Source organism: Molothrus aeneus, unplaced genomic scaffold (genome assembly GCF_037042795.1).
Source record: "Molothrus aeneus isolate 106 unplaced genomic scaffold, BPBGC_Maene_1.0 scaffold_71, whole genome shotgun sequence".
Taxonomy (NCBI): domain Eukaryota; kingdom Metazoa; phylum Chordata; class Aves; order Passeriformes; family Icteridae; genus Molothrus; species Molothrus aeneus.
In genome coordinates this window covers 219,645-243,393 of record NW_027099223.1, presented here as the reverse complement: position 1 = coordinate 243,393, position 23,749 = coordinate 219,645, and the positions used below count along the sequence as shown (strand labels likewise).

The 23,749-nt window shown below is 48.6% G+C and overlaps 1 protein-coding gene and 1 long non-coding RNA gene across 2 annotated transcripts in view; both read right to left on the bottom strand.

Moving 5' to 3' along the window:
* Positions 1–12,164, bottom strand: part of LOC136571147 (polypeptide N-acetylgalactosaminyltransferase 9-like) — a 48,845-nt gene extending 36,681 nt beyond the window's left edge. Inside the window, exons 1-6 of the mRNA XM_066571507.1 lie at positions 11,672–12,164; positions 8,719–8,742; positions 8,443–8,483; positions 8,280–8,364; positions 3,436–3,619; positions 2,373–2,570 (exon numbers count right to left, since the gene is read on the bottom strand). Coding sequence (XP_066427604.1) covers positions 2,373–2,570; positions 3,436–3,619; positions 8,280–8,364; positions 8,443–8,483; positions 8,719–8,742; positions 11,672–12,164 — 1,025 coding nt within the window. The remainder of the gene's footprint in view (positions 1–2,372; positions 2,571–3,435; positions 3,620–8,279; positions 8,365–8,442; positions 8,484–8,718; positions 8,743–11,671) is intronic.
* A 6,256-nt stretch (positions 12,165–18,420) lies between these two features.
* Positions 18,421–23,225, bottom strand: LOC136571146 (uncharacterized). The gene is made up of 7 exons (XR_010785650.1): positions 22,781–23,225; positions 22,193–22,257; positions 21,510–21,573; positions 21,183–21,251; positions 20,792–20,867; positions 19,903–20,024; positions 18,421–19,490 (listed from the first exon to the last, which is right to left on the bottom strand). It is a non-coding gene; the product is annotated as an uncharacterized lncRNA (long non-coding RNA).
* Positions 23,226–23,749: the final 524 nt, after the last annotated feature.

Below are 23,749 nucleotides of genomic sequence, written 5' to 3'. Positions count from 1 at the left end.
GTGCAGTTCTGTGTGTTTAGCCAGAAGCCAGGTTCAGCTAGAGCTAAAAACTTGTGTCTGTAAGCTTACCTAAAGAAAGAGATTATTTCTTGAATAGGACCATCCAGATAAATTTTTTTAATACAGAATCAAGCAAAGCCTGCCTTTACCAGCATAACATTAGTCCATTATCCTGAGCCAAACCTAAACAAACCACATCGCTTTACTGGATCAGTAAACTCTACTTATGTCATGGTGGGAACCAACCAGTTTTTACTACACAGAGCAAATTTTAGTCAGGTAAGAGTTCAGCCACAGAGGGTACAATTTCACCTTATGAGTAGAGAAGGATACAGAGTCATTTAGCCTTTTCATTTTTCTCCTACCTTATAATCCACAATTGCAAGAAATAAATATGTGTTTTCAGATTATTATGCTGGCACTCTGGTAATGACAAGATATTAATTAGCAGTACAGGAGAAATCACCCTGCTTTTATGGAGAACACTCAAGCTACAGCTAGTGGACACATCTGCTTTCAAACAGATCATAGACTGTCAATCACAAATTGTACAGTTCTACAGAAATCTATATATTAATGCCTCCAAGTGCTATAGTACCCGTTTTATAACAATGAAAGACCATCTTTGATGTATTTATTCATGAAGAAAACATCAATACAAAACTTATGCTTCTTTTATGATAAGGTCCTTTTGCCTTTGTTGTTGTTTTTAAGTGTTTCTCAGTGCATCTGCTTCCCTTTGCTATAATTCTAAAAGAATAATGGAGGCACGATAGAAACCATCGATCAAGACACATGGCTTTGTTTGTTGGTGTGTTTGTTTTAATTATCCAACACACACATGCAGCATATTGCACTGAATTAAAAAATGTGCCAGGGAAAGAGCTAGGGAACAAACCTGAAATTCATAAAGTACACGCACTGCCCAGTCCTCATATGGAACAGAGTTTGGGGGTAAAATGGAAAAGTGTATTCGCTCATTACTTTGTGTTTCACTACTTTTAATTTTAAAAATCATAATGGTTACTCCCTATAATTAATCACAGGATCACAGAATGACTTGGGCTGGAAAGGACTTTAAAGATCATCTCATTCCAAACCCCAGCCATGAGCAGGTACATCTTCAAACAGATGAGGTTGCTCAGAGCCCCATTCAGCCTGGCTTTGAACACCTCCATGAACGGACATCCATAACCTCCCTGGCAACCTGTTCCAGTGCCTCACCACACTCACAGAGAGAATTTCATCTCAATATCTAACGTAACCCTGCCTTCTGTCACTTTAGAGCTGTTCCCTCTTGCCCTATCACTACCTACTTTTGTCCCTTACCAGTTTTCTTGGAATCACAATTTAAGTACTGGAAGGTGCTGTAAATCTCCCTGGAGCCTTTTCTTCTCCAGGCTGGACAACCCAAACTCTCTCAACCTGTCTTCACAGGAACATTTTTATCGTGTCAACAGAGTTCATTAACAGCAATAACTATTTCTAATGCTGTGGAAATTAACCCCTTTTTACGTTTGTCTTTGGCAAACCTGTTAATTTTTATCTCCTGCTTTCCAATTCTAGGTTCTGTTCATAGGTCAGTGCAGTTCAGAGTGTGTTAAACTGAAAGAACCTGAGAAAAGTGCCTGCCTGCAAAGATAGCTGCTGGATGAAAAACAGCTGCCAGTGCTGTTTGAGGTTCTGCTTTCAGGAGGTAAGAACAGCATTCACACTTTCTTTCTGCAGGGAGCTGGAGCACAGGTACCAGTGCCCTCCTTGGAATGAATGTGTGTCTACAAGCAAGGCCTGTACTCTCAGCAGAGCTGCTCAGTGGGTTCAGAGGGTACTACTCCCCTCCCTGAGACAAAGGTATTGTTCTGTACCAGTCTGACAACACTCTGGACATGGGAACAAAGTACAGACCCAGACTGTCCCAAAGCAAGGACCCAATACAGCCTTTGCTCACAGTGTCAGTGACCAGACATTAACTCCTGGCACACAGCACAGCTGTGCACCTATGTGACAACACTATAGAGAATACAGCTGTCAGGCCAGCTCTGCTTATGCAATGTAACTGCAAAGAAAATTCCATTTCTGGCCTGTAAGCACTAAATTAGCAGGCAAGACATTTGGAGAATGGAGTGCTGCTGAGCAGCCCTGCCTACCATTCCACTTGGGCAGGAAACCTGTTTAAAAAGATCTACTGAAAACGAAAGTTTCCTTTAAAAACATCTACTGAAAACAGGAGTTTTCTTGATGACTGTGTAGGCATCAAGGACATTTAAGTATTTGAAGTTTACAGTCAGTAAAACCTATCACACAGCTGAGCCCACTTGCCCCCTGTCACACCCAGGAGAGCTTTTAGACACTGTAATTTAGTTATTTATTACCTTATTGGAGCAGTTGTGTTCTCCAGTTTCCACCAGGACTTAGGAGGGTTCAGATACCTGCACCACAGCTCCCAGTCAAAGCCTTGTGCTGAGAGGGGATACTCCTCTATTTCAAAATTATCGTACTTAATGCTATCGAATGATGGAGAAATTACTCTTTTTCTGTTTTCTTTTATCCTGGTGAGCACTGGTTCAGCCCTAAAAAAAAAGAAATACACTGTTAAGATTATACCAATGCAAGCATAGCACTGATGGAAATCATGGAGTAGTTTGGTTTGGAAGGAGCCCTTAAAGAGTATTTAGTCCACCACCAAATAAACAATATAGCAGCTAATGCTGTATTTTTCAGAAGGAGCAAAGTCTAAAGCTGTTACCCATTCAGAGCCCTTTCTGCCCCAAAATAATACACGGCAACATATTCTCTAGGACGCTCTGTTGTTAACCTTGATTTGAGCTGGTGGATGGAAGAAATGAGTATCTGCATATCATAGAGCATTTATACCCTTGCTACCAAGTAATGATAACTTCAGGCTCTCAACACTACCAAGGACATCAGGAGCAGAGTTAATAATAGATCTATCCTAGAGACAGAAGCTCTTGCCTTTTTACCTCACTTTTACTTAAGGAGCAAGGGAGATATTAAATCCAGACTGAACATGTTAAAATACATTATTTTAGTTATGTTTACTTTTGCAGAGTGGCCAAAATAACCAAAATAGCGCTTCTTTACATTGCAGAATGTAAAAGAAACATAATATTTTTTAATGAAGATACATTCACCCTCATGGGCAAAGGGCTACATTACTGGAGGAGATTTTTAATGTGCAGTTTTCTAATGTGATTTAACTACCTTGTAATTAGATCAGCAGATTACTCAAACCATAAAAATGTATCTAGATCATATTACACAGCACAAACACATTTTTCCTGCTTGTGTCCATGATTATGTCTGAATTTTCATTAAAAAGCTCAAAATTCTAACTCACCCTCTAAATGCACGTCAGTAATTTACCACCAGTGCTTGGAAAAGGTCCCTGGGTGAGAGAATGGAAGGGGCACATACCAACCCACGTTGAATTCCACATGGGCATCGAAGAGAGTGACGACTGGTGCTGTGGCTGCTCTCCAGCCGCTGACTCGGGAGCGGATCAGCCCCTCCTGCCTGCTGTGCCGGACAACCTCGATGAAACCTGGCTTGTGGGCATTCACCTCATCAACATACTGCTGCAGCTTCTCCTTGAGCTCCTCTGTAGAAGGGCAAGAATCGGGCGTCAGCAAGAGACGTCAGCTTGACAAGGTGTAAAAATCCGCGCTTTCTGTTGTAGATGAGCGATCCCCATCCGGGGAATGATGTGCTCTGACTCCATGATTCCAGAAGGCTGAACAAATGCTTTATTAAGCTTTATTAAGCTGTATTATATTACACTAATACCATATTAAAACTACACTAAAGAGATACCAAATACTACTAAAGAAAAACACATGACTCTCTGGAGACAGTCACAACACAGCTTTGCCCCAATTGGCCAATCAATCCAAACAACCCTCGCTGGTGTCCAGCTCACAAATCACTTCTGGTAAACCATCTCCATGACACATTCCACATGTTCCAAACAGGAGCAGCAAGTAGAGATAAGAATTGTTTTCTCTTCTTCTCTGAGGTTTCTCACTGCCTTCCCCAGGAAAAATCCTGGGAGAGAGAATTAAATCTCTCTTTGTTCAGAGAATGCCAATACCACACTTTCAGTAAAACGGGAGTAGCCTTCACACGGCTACTCAGAACTCTCAAATAGTCAGTCTAAAAGGAGGCAAACAAAAAGGAGAAGGACCATGAAGTATTTAGCAATAAAAAAATTTCAGACATAACTATTTAGCCTACATGACTGCCATCAGAATCCTGGCACTGTTTACCAGTAACAAGGCACAAAATGAAGTTTCATAGCTACATAAGAGTATATTATTTTACTGTAACAAAAAACAAGGCACCTGTCTTATATTTCCAGGAAAAAAAATAAAAAGCCTAAGTATTTTCCATGAATATTCTCTACCAATATTGCGAGAAAAAAAGAGAACTAAGAGTAAAAGGCATTATTTTTCTCTTTCCATTTTTCTTTCTAAACTTTGACAACTGGTTTCTGTCTTGACTAAAAAGTTCAACAACTTTCGCTCTTAGAACAAAGACAAGTAAGAGCTCTAGAGAAGAATCATTCCTAATTAAAGTATAATAACTCTTAGATCAACAGCTATTATCTCTCTGGTTTGAAGACCACTGCATGAGAAAATACAATATGTGGAGTATAAATATTGTGTTCACAATTATTATTAACTGAAAGCAATGTTCACTTCATTCTTTATTAGCATTCCTATGTTCTATTTACATTATGGTATCGCTCAGAATTCCCTTTGGGACAATAAATTCCCTTTATTCTGGATCTCTCCACAAATCCAGGAATGTCTTTGCTCTGATGCAGAATAATGCTCCTGTGGCTATTATGCTGTACTGGGCATTATCAAATCTGCATTAAAGCTCAATGCTGACTGTGAAAACCCTAGCAAGCCATTTAACTTCTCCTGAGGAACGGGTTCCCCAGGGAAGCAGTCACAGCACCAAACCTGCCCGAGTGCAGGAAGCATTTGGACAACCTGAGATACATTCTCAAGTGAATTTGGGGGTGTCCTGCCATTGAGCCCCAGGCAGTTTGAGAATCTGAGAAATCAGCCTTTCACTCTGGGAGCTGCTCACCTCCAACAGATCTGGACAAGCAGCATGCTGGAATGGGTAATGGCACCGAAAATTAAAAGCAAGCACACTTTGTGAGCCATATTAAATATTCATCCTTGGAAAGGAGGGGGGTGCGTGCTCTCTTGAGCTGACAGAACAACAGAGCTCATCAATTACAAGTTCATCCTAAAGTTCATCCCTGTTTGTGCAGACTCTTGGACATCCACCAGGTGTGATGCAGCTGTTTCTCAGGCCTTGCAGGACTCTGCATGCCATGTACCTTTGAATCAATGAACTCTGCATGAACCGAGAATATCACAGAAAAATCCTGATTCTTGCAGGTTTTCAGACAAACAAGAATTAAAAAGAAACAGTCTGCTGATCATGTCCCTCACAACATTTAAGCTGCAGCAATATTTTAGGACTGGATATACTCCCAAAATTTTCAACATTACATTGCCAATATCTATTCAATTTGTTTGTCTGCGACTGCATCACCTGGAATAAACAATATGAGCCACTTACATAGCATAGAGCACTCTTCTGTTTCGGATTTGACTTGCTGCTTATTGATCAATACACTTGTTCTCCTTTATGAAGTCAAAAAACCCACATTAATTTCCTTCACGCTTGTGCCAAACTCCATGTTCTTACTGCTCACCCCCTAACACACAGAGATTTGTAGCAAGCACAGAACTATCAAACCAACCACTAGCTAACAGCACATTAAATTGAAAAGAAGACATTTATGTTACTGTAATTCCATGCACCTAAAAATAGCACAAACCCGTTCTCTATTCCCAAAATGCAGCAGGATGACTATCAAAAGATTAAAGCTTTGTTCTTGGTCTAAGTGGCTGCTCACAGCTCTGCAATACCAGAGGCTTTATTTGCCACAACAATGCAGCATCACCACGGAGGACAGAATTGCGAAAGGAAAGCAGGCTCTAATGGAGGACTCGGAAATCAGTAGCCTGGACAGAGTCATTGCTCTCTCAGTCACTGCATTTCAGTAAGTGGGCTACTCTTACTCCTGCCTTACGCATTTCCTAACGTGGACTGACTTTAGAAGCTTGAGTAAACATAAAATCTATTTCATAGCTGTTGTAGTGCATTTTTATACTTTGTAATACTTTGAAGTAGTTTTGTTTTGTATCCCCATATTTTTCCCAAATGGTTTATCCCAGACTGTACCCCCCTCCTTCTACCTGTGTTATCCCTTTCCCGGGATGAGATCATCCCCAAATGCCCACCCTGCCTCTCTGTCAATCACTCAGCCTCCCATCCCCTCCATGCAGAAGTTTCGGTCCAAGTTGTCGAGTGATGAGCCAGAGGCCAGGGGTCAGCCCCCCAAGCCTTGCCCCATACGCTGTCCTGTATGTCTGGATCCCCCAGCATCCATCCCTTAGGGTCACTTAATGGTTGGTAAGAAGTTATCTACTTTCGGTTTCCACCTCCCTTTAAAGGTGACCTTGGCACATCTCCCTGGGGCTCTCGGCAGGAGGCCCCTGAGGTGCAGGAGCTCCTTTGGGATCCTAATAAAGCCTTGGATTAACCCCTGTTAAGAGTCAGCCCTTTCTCTTCTACTGCTGTCTCTGGTGTCTCTTGTGCTGCACAGGGGCCCAGCCCAGGTGCCCTCAGTACCCTCGGGGCACAGAGAGTGTCTCCCTGCCAGCCCAGGTGCCCTCAATGCCCTCGGGGCACACACAGAGAGTGTCTCCCCCCAGCCCAGGTGCCCTCAGCACCCTCGGGGCACAGAGAGTGTCTCCCTGCCAGCCCAGGTGCCCTCAATGCCCTCGGGGCACACACAGAGAGTGTCTCCCCCCAGCCCAGGTGCCCTCAGCACCCTCGGGGCACAGAGAGTGTCTCCCCCCAGCCCAGGTGCCCTCATTACCCTCGGGGCACAGAGAGTGTCTCCCCCCAGCCCAGGTGCCCTCAGCACCCTCAGGGCACACACAGAGAGTGTCTCCCCCCAGCCCAGGTGCCCTCAGCACCCTCGGGGCACAGAGGGTGTCTCCCCGCTCTCGGCCGTGTCGGGGCTGCCCCCCCGGTGTCTGCTGACTTGGGACCGGCCGAGGGCTACTGAGAGGCTCGCAGAGAAACAGAGACAACTTAGGAGCTCCAGACATCTTGTGTCCATCTACAAATCCCATCTAGAGTCCAACTACACCCCACATTACAAACTCCCAGGGACTTCTCCTACTGCACCAGGCTATGCGGCAGGGCAGAGCAGCTCCTACACAAATGTGTGTGCTGACACCCGTGACACGGGACAGGACGTGACAGACGGGGGGACACAACAGGAACAGAAATCTCCTGGCAAGGAAAGTGGCTGCAAGGACTGAGAGAATGCAAAAGGAGATGACCGAGGTGAGACAGATGGCAAACTGATGAGGCTCAGAGAACCCTGGAGGAAGATGCTGGCTGAAGGATTTATTCCAAGAACTGCAAAGATGGATACCCAGGAATCCTACGGTCAGAATCCTCTCCCTAACCTCGCATTCTTACAAAGCCTAATCCGTTGAAATGGAGCATTGAGGAGCATGGCTGTCCGTGCAGCTCAGAACAAGACCAGAAAAGCCACCTGACTGGATGCTTCCAAAGAGAGATGCAATTCTGATGCCTGTCGGAGCTCCCGAGTCAAAAGTTCAATGGCCTGGGTACCAGGCTGAGGAACACTGAGATCACAGATTCTAAGAATGGCGCCAAGGTTTCCGACAGGCCCTTCACAGGGCTAAGATAAAAGACATGAGATACCCAAATATCACATAATACACAAAAGACAAGGGACACGATACACACCGGCACTGCTCTGCCCTGCGCACCTCAGCACTGTGATCAAAAGTGAGACTTTGCTTTTATTTCCCCCCCAGGCCTAAGGGGCCACTTCGTGGACACCCCCGTCTCCAAAGCGGACTCAGAAACCCCTCCCGGTGGGTCCCTGCCCTGCGCCCTGGTTTCATCCCCTCTGTGGGTCGTAGCCCTCTACTTATCTCTCAGGCATCTGGGGATGCCGGTCTGTGTCAGGTGCAAGGGAAGGCTGCCTCGACAGCTGGGAAGGTCCTGCTGGCACTCTTGTTAAACAACTTCCTGTTGTTTCTTTGTCCGCTCCAATAAAGAAAACGAAATATCAATGCATAACCTCAGCAGCACATTGGCCAAAACCCAACAATTCTGCCACTCACTGTTTTCCCAAGAATGCCCGGCTCCTGGGGCCGCACGCTTCAGCCGCACTCGGAGGCTGACGCCATCGTCGTGGGTACGCCTGGGCTAAGAGGAGACGAGGTGATGTGGCGCTGCTGAAACCTGAGCGGAGCCTCGCTCCTCCTCCCTACTTCCCTGACTCACCGCAACTCCTCGGCCATTGCTGAAGGCTACCCTGGTGACACCTTTAAACAGAAAAGGCAGAGGCTTCATCGCCGAGTCCCGTGATACTTCCCCAGGGCTCGGGAGAGCGGCAAACCCGGCGCGTCGGCCAGTTGGTGACTGGGGCTCGGCGTACTCCGAGTGGATTGCCTAAAGCACAGAAACAGGAACAGATGCTTAGAGCTGCACCGGAAAGTGAGACTTGAGCAATAACAACTGCTTCTGTACGCTACTCAATGCTCACCTTGCCCACCTCACCTTGACTGCTGATGTCCAGCTTTACTTCCTAAAAAGAAAAAGAACAGAGCTATAACAGAGTCACACTTTACACTCCCCCTGCAGAGACAAACGGTGACTGACCTGCTCGGGGAAACCTCCTCACTCAGGATGGGTGGATGGATTTTGCCCTGGATTTTATCCTTCTGCATCTGAAAGAAAGCGAGGACAAACGTCAAAGGGCTGCAAGATATCTTCACAGCTCCAAACATCTTCTGTCTATCTAGGAATATCATCTAGAGTCTGGCGACACCCCACAAACTGCCTGTCCCTGAGCCTTGTCCTATTGCAGCAGCCTCTGCGGCAGGGCAGAGCAGCTCCGGCACAAACATGTGCAGACACCTGTGACACAGAACGTGACAAACAGGGGGACGTTAAACACGACACATTATGCTTGTGGTGAGGGCCTCGAGGGGAAAAGGCAAAAGGGACCCCAAAGACACAGTAGGTAACACGGTACACCGGACAACACGACGTGGACCGGAACTGCTCTGCCCTGCCCGCCTGCACGCTGCCATCAAATGTGGAGTCTCTCCCTTTAGCTGTCCTAAGAGGCCCCTTGGAGAAGATTGCTTTTCCCTCTGTAATTTTTCAATCTGTCCCAGGAACTCCCAACCCGCTGCTCTCCCATCTCCAGGCCGTGGCCCCCGACTTATCTTTTGGATGATCGGCGATGTGAATCCACGTTGCACCTGAAATGAGTCTGCCTCGGAGGGCCCCATGATCGCCTGTTAGCCTCTCGGTCAGCTACAATAAAGAAAACCAAAACCAACGTATGAGTTCAGAGTTATGTGGGCCAAATCCCAGCAAGTCAGCTACTTGCCCTCTCCTGAGTGTGCCTGGCTCCTTCAGGCTCCACCTTCATCCTGATTCCAAGGCTGTGGGCATTATTATTAGTGACACCTGGGTTAGAGAAAAGCAAAGTTAAATGGCATTCCTGTGAGTGCACTGGATGACCTTGTGTGAGGAAGACATGGGAATGCCTCTGCTATGCTTCTGAAAAGCCTTGTGTGGGGGGCCCTCAAATAAACACCCTTTCTCACCCTGCTGCCTGCAAGGAAATGTACGTACATACACACTCTTACAAATGTACCTACGGTTTTGGGGTTTTTTTTCTTCTGAAGCTCCAAGAATGATTTCCCATCTTGAGTCATTCAGAAGAAAGGGCCCCTGTGACTCAGGTCAGAAGGGCGCCTGCGTTTTTTGATCACGACAGCTTTTGGGTTTACCCTGTGAGCAGGAGCAGCCAGAGCTGAGGCTCAGCAGAGGCTGACCCCGGCCAGCCCCTTCCTCCCTTCCCTGTGTCACAATGACTTCCAGGCAGAAGGGTGCAAAGCAGGTTTGTGTCTTTTCTCTTCAGTGCCAATAGGTAAAAGATGTAGGCTTTGAAATAACTAATGACCCTCTCTTTGAACTCTCCCAAGGACAGTTTTAAAGAAAAGACAGAAGATTGCTGCTAAATCCATATGGGATAAGGACGAGAGCAGCAAGGAGGGCAGGTGCGTCCCCCGCCCCCCGAGGGTGCACCCAGAGCCCCGGGCAGGGACGGAGTCACTGGCTGCTCTCTGGGGACGAGACCCTCCCTGCAGGTGACACTGGCTTGTCCTCTCCCTGTGGCACAGGGACCTCCAGGCTCTATGACCAGCCTCATTTTGTCAGCAACCAGGTGCTGTGCTAGAGCCAGAGGGGTCAAGGCTTTCCAGAACCATAGGATCCTTGCGGTTGGAAAAGCCTTCTAAGGACATCGAGCCCAGCTGCTGCCCCAGCACTGCCAAGCTGCCCCCCCAAATCAGGTCCCTAAACACCACATCTTGACATCCTTGACATGTCTCCAGGCACGGGGACTTCCCTGGGCAGCCTGCTCCTATGCCTGACCACCCTTTCAGTGAAGAAATTGTCCCTCCAATCCAATCTAAGCCTTCCCCGCTGCAAGTCGAGGCCATTTCCTTTTGCCGTGTCACTTCTTACCTGGGAGATCTTGGTACTTCAACCTTACCTGCTCCTTCCCTAGGCGGTCTCTGGCTTGGCTGGATGAGAGGAGAAACACTCCCACCACAGGAATGGCAGCTCAGGAGGTCCCACACCAAGGCCAGGGGGAGCAGCCGTCCTCGCCAGAGCTCGCACGTCCCTTCTCAGAGATTGGCTCTGCTTTTCCTCCCGGGCAGATCTCTGCTGAGTGCTTCACAATTGCCTGTTTGGAGGAGGGGGGGAAAAGAGGTTAGCCAAGTTTTTTATCCAGACTTAGCTGGTGGCTTTGCCTCCTCCTGACTTCCTTCTGCTACAAAAACAGCTGCCTTTGGACTTCTAGGGGCAACTTGCACGTCATGCCTGAAAAGGAACTACAGCTGGCAGGCACCAGGCCAGCTCTGCTCCTCCTTCAAGTTGTTCCCAAATCTGCTGGAAGAACTGAAGGCTACTTTGGCCTTCCATTGCTCTGCTTGTCCCGAGAAAGAGCTTTGAGAGTTGTTACCCCTCCAGAAAGGAAGGGCCTTTCTGTCTCACACGCTCGGTGACACAAGGCTACGCCAAGCTGCAGCAGCCTCTGCTCCAGGTGGGAAGGGCTTCCTTCCTCCTCTGGCACCTGGCTGGCACAGGGCATGCTCTATGGAAGCACGTCCCTGCCCACGGCGGCAGCAGCCTTGGAATGAGGTGATCTTTAGAGCCCCTTGCAACCTGAATTATTCCACGATTCTGTGAACTGAAAAAAGCGGGGAAAGAAATCTGTAAAGGTCACTAAATGCATCAAAGCACATCCCCATGGATCCAATCCTCAGCAGCCCATCCGGCCAAGGTCAGAGCTCTCTGCCCACCGAGGACACGGCAAGCAGCAGGGACCTTTCTCCCACTCTCCAGCACGGAGAAGTGGGAAGCCAGAGGGAAGTTTACAGACACCGGGAGGCGGCGGCACAGGGCGGGACGGGGCGGGCGGTCTTACCTTGCAAAGCTGGCGGCACAAAGGGCGGGCAGCGCCGCCGCCACGCCGGGATTTTCCGGCCCGCCGTCGCTTCCAGCACCTGGAGAGGGGCGTGTGCGGGCTCGGGGGGTGCAGCCCCGTTCCGACGGCGCTCGCCTGCCCCCGGCCCGCGGAGCGCTGCGACCGCGCCTCCGCCGCCCGCCGAAAGCGGCCCCGCCGGGCCACCCCCCGCCCGGCCATTCTTCTCAGCCATCGTGTCCCTTTTGCACTCCTGAACGTCTTTCACCCCTCCCGGCCATTTACCGAGCCCGCCCCACCCGCCGCTCGCTCCCGCCCCTCGCCCTTGCCTCGCTCGGCAGCCGCGTCCTTGCCCCGTGCCAGCGGCGAGGGGCAGGGCGCGGGCTCGGGGGGCTGCAGTACCGCTCTCTGGCCACAGGGCGGCAGACTCCCGGGTCCGCGATTTTCCCGCGCTTTTGGCCGCCATTTTGAGAAGGTCAATGAAGCTCCGCGACATTGGCGACGCGCCGCTCCCATGATGGCGGCCAAGAAAGGACCCCCCCCCCCCCCCCCACCCCCCCTCCGCCGAGAGAGGCGATTACTCAGATGCCGGTCAGAAACCCGCTAAAATACGCCCGCCCGCGGCGCCGCTGACCCCACAGCCCGTGCCGGGTACACCTGAAACGCAAGAGAAAATCCCCTCGGGACCGCGCCGGCGTTCCGTGCAGGCAGTCCGGATACACACACCGGGGGTCCTCCGGTTTCCCGCCCTTTTGGCCGCCATTTTTAGAAGGTCAAACCAACTCCGCCACGCGCCACGCCCAAGAGGGCTGCCTGGCGGCAGCGGGCTGCAGTACCGCGCTCTGCCCACAAGGCGGCAGCACTGCCGCCCACCCCAGCCGGGGGCGCCGCGCGCCTTGGGGCTGCGGGCAGCCAAGGCGGCAAAAAAGAACAGGGGCGATTCCTCCCCGCAAAAAACTCCTCTAAAAATAAATGCCAAAAACCTGCCTCTTACCCAGCAAGAACCAAACAAGCCCCCTTTCTTTCAAACCTTCTTGAAATAAATTTTATAGTTCTAGTTTTCCTAGTTCTATTCACACGCATATTTATACCGGACATTGATGTGTTACGTCGTTTATACAATCTATTATGCCTATTCCTATTATCTGTATTTATTCATATTTTGTGGTTTTATCAATATCATTATATATTGATTGTATATTTCTATACTTCGATTTAGGTTTCTATCATACTTTTATTATTCCAAAAAAAATCCCTGCTCTAACCAAACAAATACCAAAAAACCCTTCTTTTAAACTATATTGAAATAGTTTTATATTTATAGCTTGCATAATTATATTCACATTTATAGTCACAGTTTATACTGATGCATTCTATTCATAATTACATATCACATATATATTATTCACATCATAGAGATAAATTATTATTTTTATTATGTACCATATCTACTGCTACAAATTATTTTTTCTAATGTTTTCAATTTTTATATCAAGCTTGATGTATTCATGAGATATTTTTACAATTAGATTTCTACCTTTCTATCATTTGTATTTGTAGTTTTTATAATAAAACCCCTGCTTTTGCCAAATAAAAAACAAAACCATCCTTTCTTTTAAACTACTTTTAATAATATTGTTGTATTTATATTTACCATATCTCTAATGTTTTAGATATTATATCATAGTGATGTACTATAACTATTTTATAGCTACTTCCTATAATATAAAAGAAGATATATACAGTATCACTTGTATTATGTGTTGTATGGATTTATGTCACTTTAGATTTACAATCCTTTAATAATTTTTTATATATATCTGCATAGATTCGCAATACATTTCTATATTTAAAATTTCGTTTGAGTTGTGTTTATATTTATCATCTCTATTGATATATCTATAAACATACACAATGCTCTATTAAAAAATACAATATCTTATTGGAATATATCAAGACTTATGTTACCTGTTAAATTTTAAATATAGACCGAATAGACCAAAATAAAAGTTTATTCCCATTTCTACACATCTACTTGTTTTGTTTAAAGATAGCTATCCTTAGAATTTTACATTTAAAATCCAATTCCTAAATACAAGGACAAAACAAACAGCATCGAATTCCCACCAATGTCTTCCAAAACCATCAAGATACCTCCACCAGCCAAACAACTGCCAGCGAAAAAAACACACAACACTCTTTTCACTGACAGTTCTCATCACATCAGAAAAATGGAACCAAACGAAAAGAAAACCCTGGAGAAACACACGCAGCAAATCACAAAAACCTCTAAAAAAAACCAAACCAACTCGCTCAACTCCAATCAGTGCCACTGACCCTGAACGTCATTTTAAAAACTAACCAAAATTCTACATCTACACTAACTCAAAGAATAACCAATACTCTGTCAAAAGAACTTTAGAAAGCGAATTAACTAACGAAATAGAAAAAAAAAAACCCTCAACCACTAAAAAATAAGAAAATAACTATCCAAATAAAAAAAAAACTACTTAAAAAGACCCACCATATAAATACCCACGTTCCCAAAAATAAAACTGATCAACAACCACCAAATACGTCAAAGGACAACAAAAAACGAAAAGAAAAAAAAGAAAATACATTTGTAAAACAAAAATTCCCCAAACCAAATCAACTTTAATTTACGACAAAAAAAATATTCCCAACTGAAGAATAAACGCATAGAGCCTCATTCGATCAAAATAAAAATACCACCCAGAAATAAACACAAAGCCTAAAGAGAAACGTAACCATTAACAATATCTCCCAAATGATCCCGTAACAATACAACATACACTACAATCAAACAAACCAAATCAATAAAAGCCCTGGAAGACGATAAACACAAACGCAATTAGAGAGATTTTAAAAACCCCGCTGCTATTAACGACACGACGCCGCCTCGACCCCACTGAAACAAACGCTACACGCCCACGCTAATAAAAGCCACCGCGACAGAATTAAAATCCGAGCCGCTGCTTCGCGCAACGACCCGTAGAAACCATTGCACGCCTTTAAAAACAGAATAGCCCGGCAAAAAAAATATCCGACTACAGAACTCGATTCAAACCAAACCTTTATCGTCATCACCTGAACCGAGAACCGTACCGGTCAGGAAGAACGCCATAGCCCTTAGCGCACACCCACTGCGACCCACACAAAACCGTGCGATCGATCCCTACAGAGCACCTCCGAACCACGACACCCAAGAACTTGCGGCAGCCGAACCCCGCGCTGCCGGCCCCGGACGGAGCGCGGCTCCCGGCGGCAAAGCGGCTCCTCCGGCGCGCAGGGGCGGCGCCGCCCCGGAGACCCCCCCGCCCCCGCCCGCTCCCCCTGCCCGGGGGACCCCGGCGGCGCCCGAGCCCCGCGCCCGGAGCGGACAGAGCGGCCGGCACCGGCCGGGCCGGCGCAGCAGCGCCCGCGCCGCCTCTGCCGCCCTCGGCCGGCCCGGCGCCAGCTGCCCTCGGCTCCGCACGGCGGCTCGCACCGGCAGAGCGGCTCCGCCGCTGCCGCGCCAAATTCCCCGTGCGCCTCGGCAACCGCCCGGCCCGGGCCGGCAGCGCTCCCGAGCGGCAACGCTCCGGGCCGGGCCGCGGCCACAAGAAGCGCCCTCAAATGCAGCGGCACAGCCCCGACTGCAGCCCTGCAAACGCTGCCAGAGCTGCGGCTTCCCGCAACTGAACCCCGAAACTGACGCCGCGGGCGGCGCTCACCTCGCTTCAACAAGGGCAAAGAAATGGGTTCTCCCCTTCAAGTTCATCCCCTGGGAGAGCAGAAAAGAAGGGGCTTTCCTCCAATGAAATCCTTCAAGCCGTGTGGAAAGGGGGATTTTGACCTCAATTCAAACCCTCGCAAAGGAGGGACACCAGCGCTGTCCCCTCCATTTAAACCTTAGGATGATGAAAATGGGCTGGCTGCCTTCAAATCAAACCCCTCAGATGACAACAATACTTGGCCCATTCCCGTTCAAATGGAACGCAGGGATTCCCTGTCACCCCTGGGATACCCCTAACAGCCGGGAAAAGGCAGGTTTTCCTTCAATCAACACCCTTCGAACCGCAGGTGAAGGCGGATCCCTCCCAGTTCGAACACAGACAATATTAGGAGAGTAGCTGCTTGCCTCTCCTTCTTTTGTCTTCACAAGCTCCGTTTTTGGTCCTGGGGAACCGGGGAGGGGGGACTGCCAAGATCAAATCGAAAAGGGAAAGGACCAAAGTCCCCGCTCCAAATCCACACGCGCTCACCCGTTCGGCTGCTGCTTCCCGGCACAAAGATTCGTCCCTCGGCACCTCCTTGAAGCGATGCTCCGCGTCTCCAAGCGCGCATCCAGCTGTTCGCCCAGACGCTGCGAGAAGCTCTCGCAGTCCTTCCATGAGACAGCCCCGGGAGCTCCCCATGAACCCCTCTTCTCAGCAGCTCCATGCAAAAGGGAGCTGAGGCGAAGCCTCCCCCTAAAACAGCCTCGCCCCCCCCCCCCGCCCCCGGCAGGAGCCGGCCCCTCATCATCCTCACAGCTCACACCTGGGGCTGCTCCGAGCCCCCCATCATCCTCACAGCTCACACCTGGCGCTGATGCCACTCTCCAACAGCGCCTCTCCACGTCCAGCACATAGCCCGCTTCTCACAGACACAGAGCCAACAGAAATCTGCTCCGGGTGCTGGCTGTTCTTAGTCCGTCTGCTTCCACAATTCAGACACGGACGTGCGCTGATGGCACTGAGGGAAAGCTTTCCCGTGCACAAAACTGTCATTCTGGTAGCACGCTTTGAGACGCCTTCAGAAAAAGCAGAATCAGCGCCACCGCCTAAGAGCCCTGCTGAGGAACCCCGCCCTCCTTGGGACACCCAATGCAGCAGAGCTCGAAAAACAAAGGGAAAAGTCAAGCTTGGAGTGGAAAAAGACAATAGAAATACAGCAGCCTTTCAAGAAAGCCTTCACACAGCAATAGTGGGACCCGGTCACATTTCTTCTTTCCTTGCTCTCTGGAATGACATCAATACGAAGTAAAAAACCCACACGAAACCCAAGGCAGAGCTGGGATTTTACACGTCTTCCTTTTGGCTCTCGGGATGACAAGAGCCTCTTCCGGGACTGCGACACGATTTGGGCGCTGGCAGAGAACGGAGGCAAAAGGTGCCAGAGAGCCCCTTCTATCGCCTTCAGCCCCTGCAGCTGTTCTGAGGGTTCCAGGGCACAGCTCGGTCCGTTCCTAGATCAAAACCTCACGGCAATATCTTCAGAACTACTACCCATCTCCAGTCGGAACCTTCTACATTCCTGGAAACAAATGAGTGCGTAGAGAGGGTTTCTCCCCAGCTGAGTTTAGAGACCAATTCCTATTCTTTAGCAATACCTAGAAAACCGAACGCCTTGCTAGGTTTTAGCATCCTACACCCACTCACCCCTCCCTGTGCATTTGGTGGCAGCTTTGGGTCCCTCTGGGGGACGGCACCCAGCGTGACCCCCGCCCCTCGCCCGCCCCCCACCTGCTCCTGCACCGCAGTGGGGCTCCCTCTCCTGGGCACCTTGGGGTGCCCCCAACGGCATCAGAGCCCCGAGTCTTCACCCCCCCTTTTCCTGACCCCCAAAGAAGGCTCAGAACGAATCCGACTGCCCTGGACAACAGCGCAGCGCTTCCCCCAAGCCCTTCCCACACGTGCATGGCCCCAGCAAGGGATTCTGCTGCAACAAGAAAGCGGGGGCAGCCCCCAGAAGGCTTGAGGTTCCTGCCCAGCCTCGCTGTCACGGGCCGGGGGCAGCGAGAGAGGGAGCGGCACAGACGGCGGGGACGGCCCGGCACAGGGCGGGGGCCGCTCTCAGCGCGATGCCGGCAAAGCCGCAGCTCCGGCGCTGTCGGCCGGGCTGCTTGAGCGGCACGGGGGGATCCGCCGAGAGCCTCCGGCCCCGCGCGGGGACTCCTGCAAGGGCCCAGGGCCGCCGGGCTCCGGCCCTCGGGGCTTTATTCTCCGGCAGCCCGAGCCCCGCGGCTGCGGGGCAAAGAAGGAAAGGGGGCACGGGAAGAGAGGAGCGAGAGCAGGGCATGAGAAAGGGCGGCGAGCGAGCTCGGGCTGCGCAGGAAAGCGGGACGGGAAGGGAAAGCCCGGGACGAGGGTACAGGGAGGCTGGGCAGAGGAAGGAGAGAGGGGGAACAGAAGGGAGTAGCGGGCTAGGGACAGGACAGGAAGGAGCCGGGTTTGTGGGGGGAGAGGGAATGGGGGAAAGGGAGCGAGAGAAGGCGAATACGGGGAGAAGGAAGGAGGGCTAGAGAGAGGGACAGGCGGGGAAGCCTCCCAGAGCCCCGGCTGCACCCCGAGCCCGGCCCGGCGCCTCGCCCTGCCCGGGATGCTGCGCTCGGCGGAGCTCGGCTCGCTCCGGAGACGCTCGGCTCGAGTCGGCTCTTGTCGCCTCAACTCGGCTCTTGGCACCTGCATTCGCCTCTTCGGCAGAGCTCGGCTCGCTTCGGCCCAACTCCCAGCCGCTCTGTGCCTTGGGCGCGCCTCGGCTCCGCTCGCCTCGGTTCGCTCGAGGCCGTCAGGGTCGGCCGCTCTCGCCTTGCTTCGGCCGAGCTCGTGCGATTCCCCCGAAGGCGGCGTCGTTCGGTTGTGTTTTTAGAAATATCTTTCTCTATCGATTGTATCTTTCTATAGTTAGATTTATATTTCTAGAATACTTCTATTAATCCAAATAAAAACCCCATCTCTAACCAAATAAATACAATAAATGCCTTCTTTTAAACGATATTGAAATATTTTTATTTATACTTTGTAGAATTACATTCACATTTATATTTATAGTTTCTTTTGATGCAATCTATTAATAATTATCTATAATATCTATAAAATTCTAGACATGTATTTAAAGTATTATTTATATTATGTATCGTATCTACTGCTGCAACTGATTTTTTCTTCTAGTTTTAAACTTTATCTGCACGTATTTATGATATATTTCTAGACTTAGATTTCTACCTTCATATTCTTTGTATTTATCATTTTTATCATCAAAACCCTGCCTACTGACAAGTAAAAAAAACCGCTTTCTTTAACGGTTTAAAAAATATTTTTATATTTATAATTTTCCTATTTCTATTTATCATTTGCTCTCTAGTACGTGATAACATACCTGCTCCTGCACCGCAGTGGGGCTCCCTCTCCTGGGCACTCGGGGTGCCCCCAACGGCATCAGAGCCCCGAGTCTTCACCCCCCCTTTTCCTCTAGTTAGAAACTACACTGGAACTTTTTTCTGGAAACAAAGACACGACCTAAATCCTCTCCCCATGTCCTAGACAGATAGATGTTCAGTTCTTAGTTGACTGGGCAGTAGTTTCTTCAATAGAACGAGAAACAATATGGAAACGTTTTAGCTACAAGCAAATAGGCAAATCTGAACAAGGTCCTGGTGGCCAGCCACTGCAGTTATTTTGAAGCAATTTTTTAAACAATCAAGTACTGATCCCACAAAAAATAAAGCAAAAAGCTGACTACTGGCTAAGAAAGAAGGAAAAATTAACTTTTGACGACAACAACAACATTCCAAGGACACAGGCTTTTTTCCAATCTCATACCTTATTACTACCTCTCTTGGGAATTCTCATCGTGGATCCCAAAAGGAATAAATCCCTCAGCGTGTCCTAAAGCACCAAGGAGCTACCTACAAGTGAAGGTGGCTACTTTCAGTGCAGACACAGCTGATGACACAGCAGTAGCGCAGTTCTATGCTGCACAGGGATAATACTGTCTCCTCTTCTCCAGCAGCTGACTCTCTCCTGCCATGGTTTCTGTAAATGCATCAGAGCACGACCTTAAACACAAACAGGCAAGAAAACACCATCAGAAGTCTTGCATTAAGCACTACAAGAAGGGTTCCAAGCAGAGACCAACAGAATTTCAAGGAAGCAGTATGCAATTAAACCACCTCAGACTTGTTCAAGTATCCGGCAGGTAGATGGAACCATTCAGAAACAACAAAGAAAACCTCCCCAAGTATTTATACAGGAGTCCTTAACGTCAGAAATGGGATGGCAGGTTATGTTCAGATAAGATGAATGTTTATTTGGATGTAGAAATAAACTTCTCTCATGGTCCTTTGCCAAAAAATAGAACCTACAAGTGAACACCTACACCTGCCTAAAAAGACCTAACGAGCCCCTGGCAGCCACCGGCATGAAAGCACAGGGGATGTTTCTAATGCAGGCTAAGGAGAACAATATCACCTTTTGTTCTCTCCAGTTTGTTTCCTCTGCAGTCCTATTTGCTTCTTATGATTTTTACACTCTCTGTATCTTCTCGGGCAGCGCTGAGTCTGACGACCAGGATACGAGAGTCCTTCCCTGCCCTACGGAGAGAACCAGGAAAAAAAGTTAAAAAAAGAACAGGGCAGTTTGAAGTTAATACTTCCGACGAGAAGCAGCACCTGACAAACAGAGTGAACAAAGCGTGATACCTCCCTGGGGACAGAAGACTTACAAACTCTCCGGGATTTACAATCCTAGTAACCAAGCCCTTCAGCACAGCAGCCAAGTGTCCCATTAGGTGGTGCTGCACCAAAGAATGATCCGAGAGGTTCCAAAGAGTGAAACGCACGTTATTTTCCAAAGACGTAAAATCGTGCAAAATAACAAAACTACAATAGATCTAAACTACAGGGCAAGAGTACAAGTGTTAACTTGAGGAGCTGGAACCATCCAGGTGAGCAACTGCTAACTGGATCCTCAACAGAGTCTGAGGAACCCTCCAGGATACAGAAGGGTTTTCCCCAGAAATTACACAGGCCGAGTTTTGATAGAAGTACACTTGCCAGATGCTCAGAAACGTCACCCATCCTCCTCCGGGTGTCCTGAGAGAGCTGCGAATGGCTCTCACGTGGTTTGAGCTGGTTCTGTAAGGGCTCAGGGTGAATTTCACCAGATGCAACCAAACTGGGCAACACCCAGTGGGACAGAAGGAACCCAAAGCTTGTTTTACCCAAAGCTTGGGTAAGCAGAGCTCCAGCAAATACTGAGGAAACGGACAGAACAGGGTAACAAATAATAAACATACCTTTTTTTTTTTTTTTTTTTTTTCAGATGAGCAAAACAATTAAGGAGAAGGTGGAAAACTCACCATGACTGAACATTTCATCACCTGTAAGCTGACTATCCTTAGCATAGAGGACTCCAAATTTAAAATTCACCAATCCCTGGAAAATAAAACCAAATATTATTTGGTAAACAGTCAAACAGAAGACATAACAATTTGGTTCCTCTAATCTTTGCATACATCCTACACATCAGAACATACATTTTATACTATCTCCTACTACACGATAATTTACCTTTAAACTTTGATAGTATAGCATAAAACCATTAACTTAGATTGGTGATCAATTATTATTAAGTTGGTGCTTCAAGTTATTTTTGCTGTCAGGTTCAAAAAAACATTACTTCTTTTTACTGTAACGAGCAATTGATTTAGAAGTCATCAAAAGCCCATCAAAATACAAAGCTGTACTCACCGGACGGGTCTGTGAGCAAGAAGTAGTTAGGCTTGTACTCATCTCTTGCCCTTCAAGAACCAATAAATCCTGTCAACAAAAACAGCATCTTCAGCCCACTCCTATTAAAGATTCTACAAGGATGATGGTTTTATTTGTGTTTAGAAGTTTGGATTTGAAATGGCCAGTTCAATGGATAAAGAGACAGTTTAAGTAGTATTAGATTATTATTATTCTTATTCTTATTAGCTACTGGAAGAAACAAACCAGTAGTATCTATACTTAATTACTTCTATTTCCAGGAAATCATAAAGAAAAAGAACCAAACAAAAAAAAGTCACTTCCTACCTTTTGTATCTCAGGATGAAAAATGTCTCTTGGGCTCTTCTCCAGTTTCTCCAGACTCCTGGCACTGAAATGCAAATGAACGAGTGCTTTAGAGGAGGGCAAGTGCACATTCCAACCCCGAACCACCAACCGATTGCAGTTACAGCGCTTACAAAATGAATCGTTCCCAGAGCCTCTGGGAAATGGAACGGTTGGTGCAACTGCCATTTCTTCCCCAAAATACTAACTTCCAACACTTCCTAAACTTAGTTTGCATTTTAAAAACAGAAATTAGGGAGACTCAGGGTGGAGATCAGGTTGAAAGTGATTTCCTTCTAAAGCACAGGGCTCTGTTCCATCACCCTTCACTTTGGCTCCACACAGAATCACGGGGAGCATTTTAGGAGGGCTCAAGAACCAATTCTATTTCTCTCTTTTTTCTAGTTCTCTCTCTTCCTAAATCATTCAAGGCAAGTCAAATGAAAAAGGACAAGTTCAGCATCAAATTCACACTTTTTCCCTTTGTCTGCTCAAGAACAGGCTTTAAAACCACTTCTTGCTGCCTTCAACGATTAAGACTTGCAAAACAGTTTCACAAGTTTGATAGGTTTATCATAAAAACCACAGAACGCAAGCTCTGAATTACAGGAAAAGGTACACAGGCAAATATCTCAGCTGATGGTGGCTTATTTGTAAACACATACCTTAACGGAGATTGCACTGAGAATGTTTCAGTGGGACTCTAAGGGAAAAGTATTTTCTGAGTACCCTGTAAACAAGAAAAGCTAGGATATATTACAGGACATACCCACTTGTTCTGCATATTCAAATAGGATTATCAATAAAAACATTTAAGAAGGAAGAAAACCAAGGTAATTTTACTCAGCTATATTTGCTGCCGATTTAGAGAAAAAAAAAAAAAAAGTCACGGGTGCTGCAAAGAAAAAAAAAAAAAGTGAACCAGAAACGCCTACAGTAGAACTTTAAAACAATTGCTTGGATAAAAGCAGCTCATGGAACATGAAGTAGAAAAAAAGCGAAACCAGTATCAGACCTGCCTATTTTCTTACCATTGCACAAGAAAATCCGACAAGCGGTATAAAGTCACTGCCTAAAACCGATCCTAGGATGTAACCAAGAACAATTGAGGCATTTGCTAATCTAAACGGAAACCTTTTCCGGACCCTAGTGTCAAATCACACGTTTTGTCTTGCAGCAGCTCGAGGCTGGAGAGCATTTCCCCTGGGGGTCGGGAGGGTAGGGGCACAAGGGGCTGAGTTTGCGGATCGCACCTGTGCCAGCAGAAGGATCCAGCCCGCGTGCTCCTTGCTCTCGCCATTCTCCGGGCCATCGCTGTGTTTTACTGCTCAGCGATGCCGCTCCATCTGTTTGCGTGGAAGAAAGAGCCACGAGCACTGAGGCACTCAGCAGCCGTGTCATTCCAGCGCTGTCGAGCGCTCTCTGCTCGCAAGGCTGAGCACGCCGCGGAGCCACCTGCGCAGCCGCTCGTCCGCCCCCGCCCGCAGCAGCGGCAGCAGCCCGAGGGAGACGGCTGCAGCTCGGCGGCTCCCGCGCCTCCGCCAGCCGCCGCACAGTGACCGCGGCAGCGCCCGGCGCCGCTCGCCCGGGGCGGCTCCTGCAGCTCCCGGCCCGCGGCAGCAAAGCACCGCCTGGCGCTCCGCCATCGGCGGGCGGCAGCGCGCCCCGCCCGAGCTGAGCCCCCGCCACCGGGACCGCTGAGCGAGGCCGAGGCACCGGGCGGACGCCCCCTCCGCGCCGCTCGGCTCCGTGCGGGCGGCCGGCCGGAGGCTTCGCCCCTCCAGCGTCGCTGCCGCGGCTCCGTCCCGCGCGGGAGAGGCGCCGGGAGCTCCCCGCGCCCAGCCCGCTCCCCCGGCGCGCGGCCGCCTCGGCCCGCCAGCCACTCCTACGGCGCGTCGGCCGTTGCGTCAGACGCCGCGCTTTACGGCTGCAGGGCCTGCCGGGAGTTGTAGTCTCGGACTGACAGCCACCGCTCCGTTTTCCGCCACCGGGAGCTGCGCTCCCGCCAGGGGATCAAACGGCTCCTTCGCTCCTGGGCGCGGAAGCACCTTAGGCAGCACCGCCCCTCCCGAATGTCCTTTCTTTTCCACTCCAACTCTTTTTTCTTTTTTTCACTCTGTTTTTTCACCCCTTTTTCCACTTTCGCTCTTTCTTTTTCACTCTCACCCTTTTCCTGTTTCATTTTTTTTCTTCCTTTCTCTTCCTTCCTTTTTTTTTCTTCC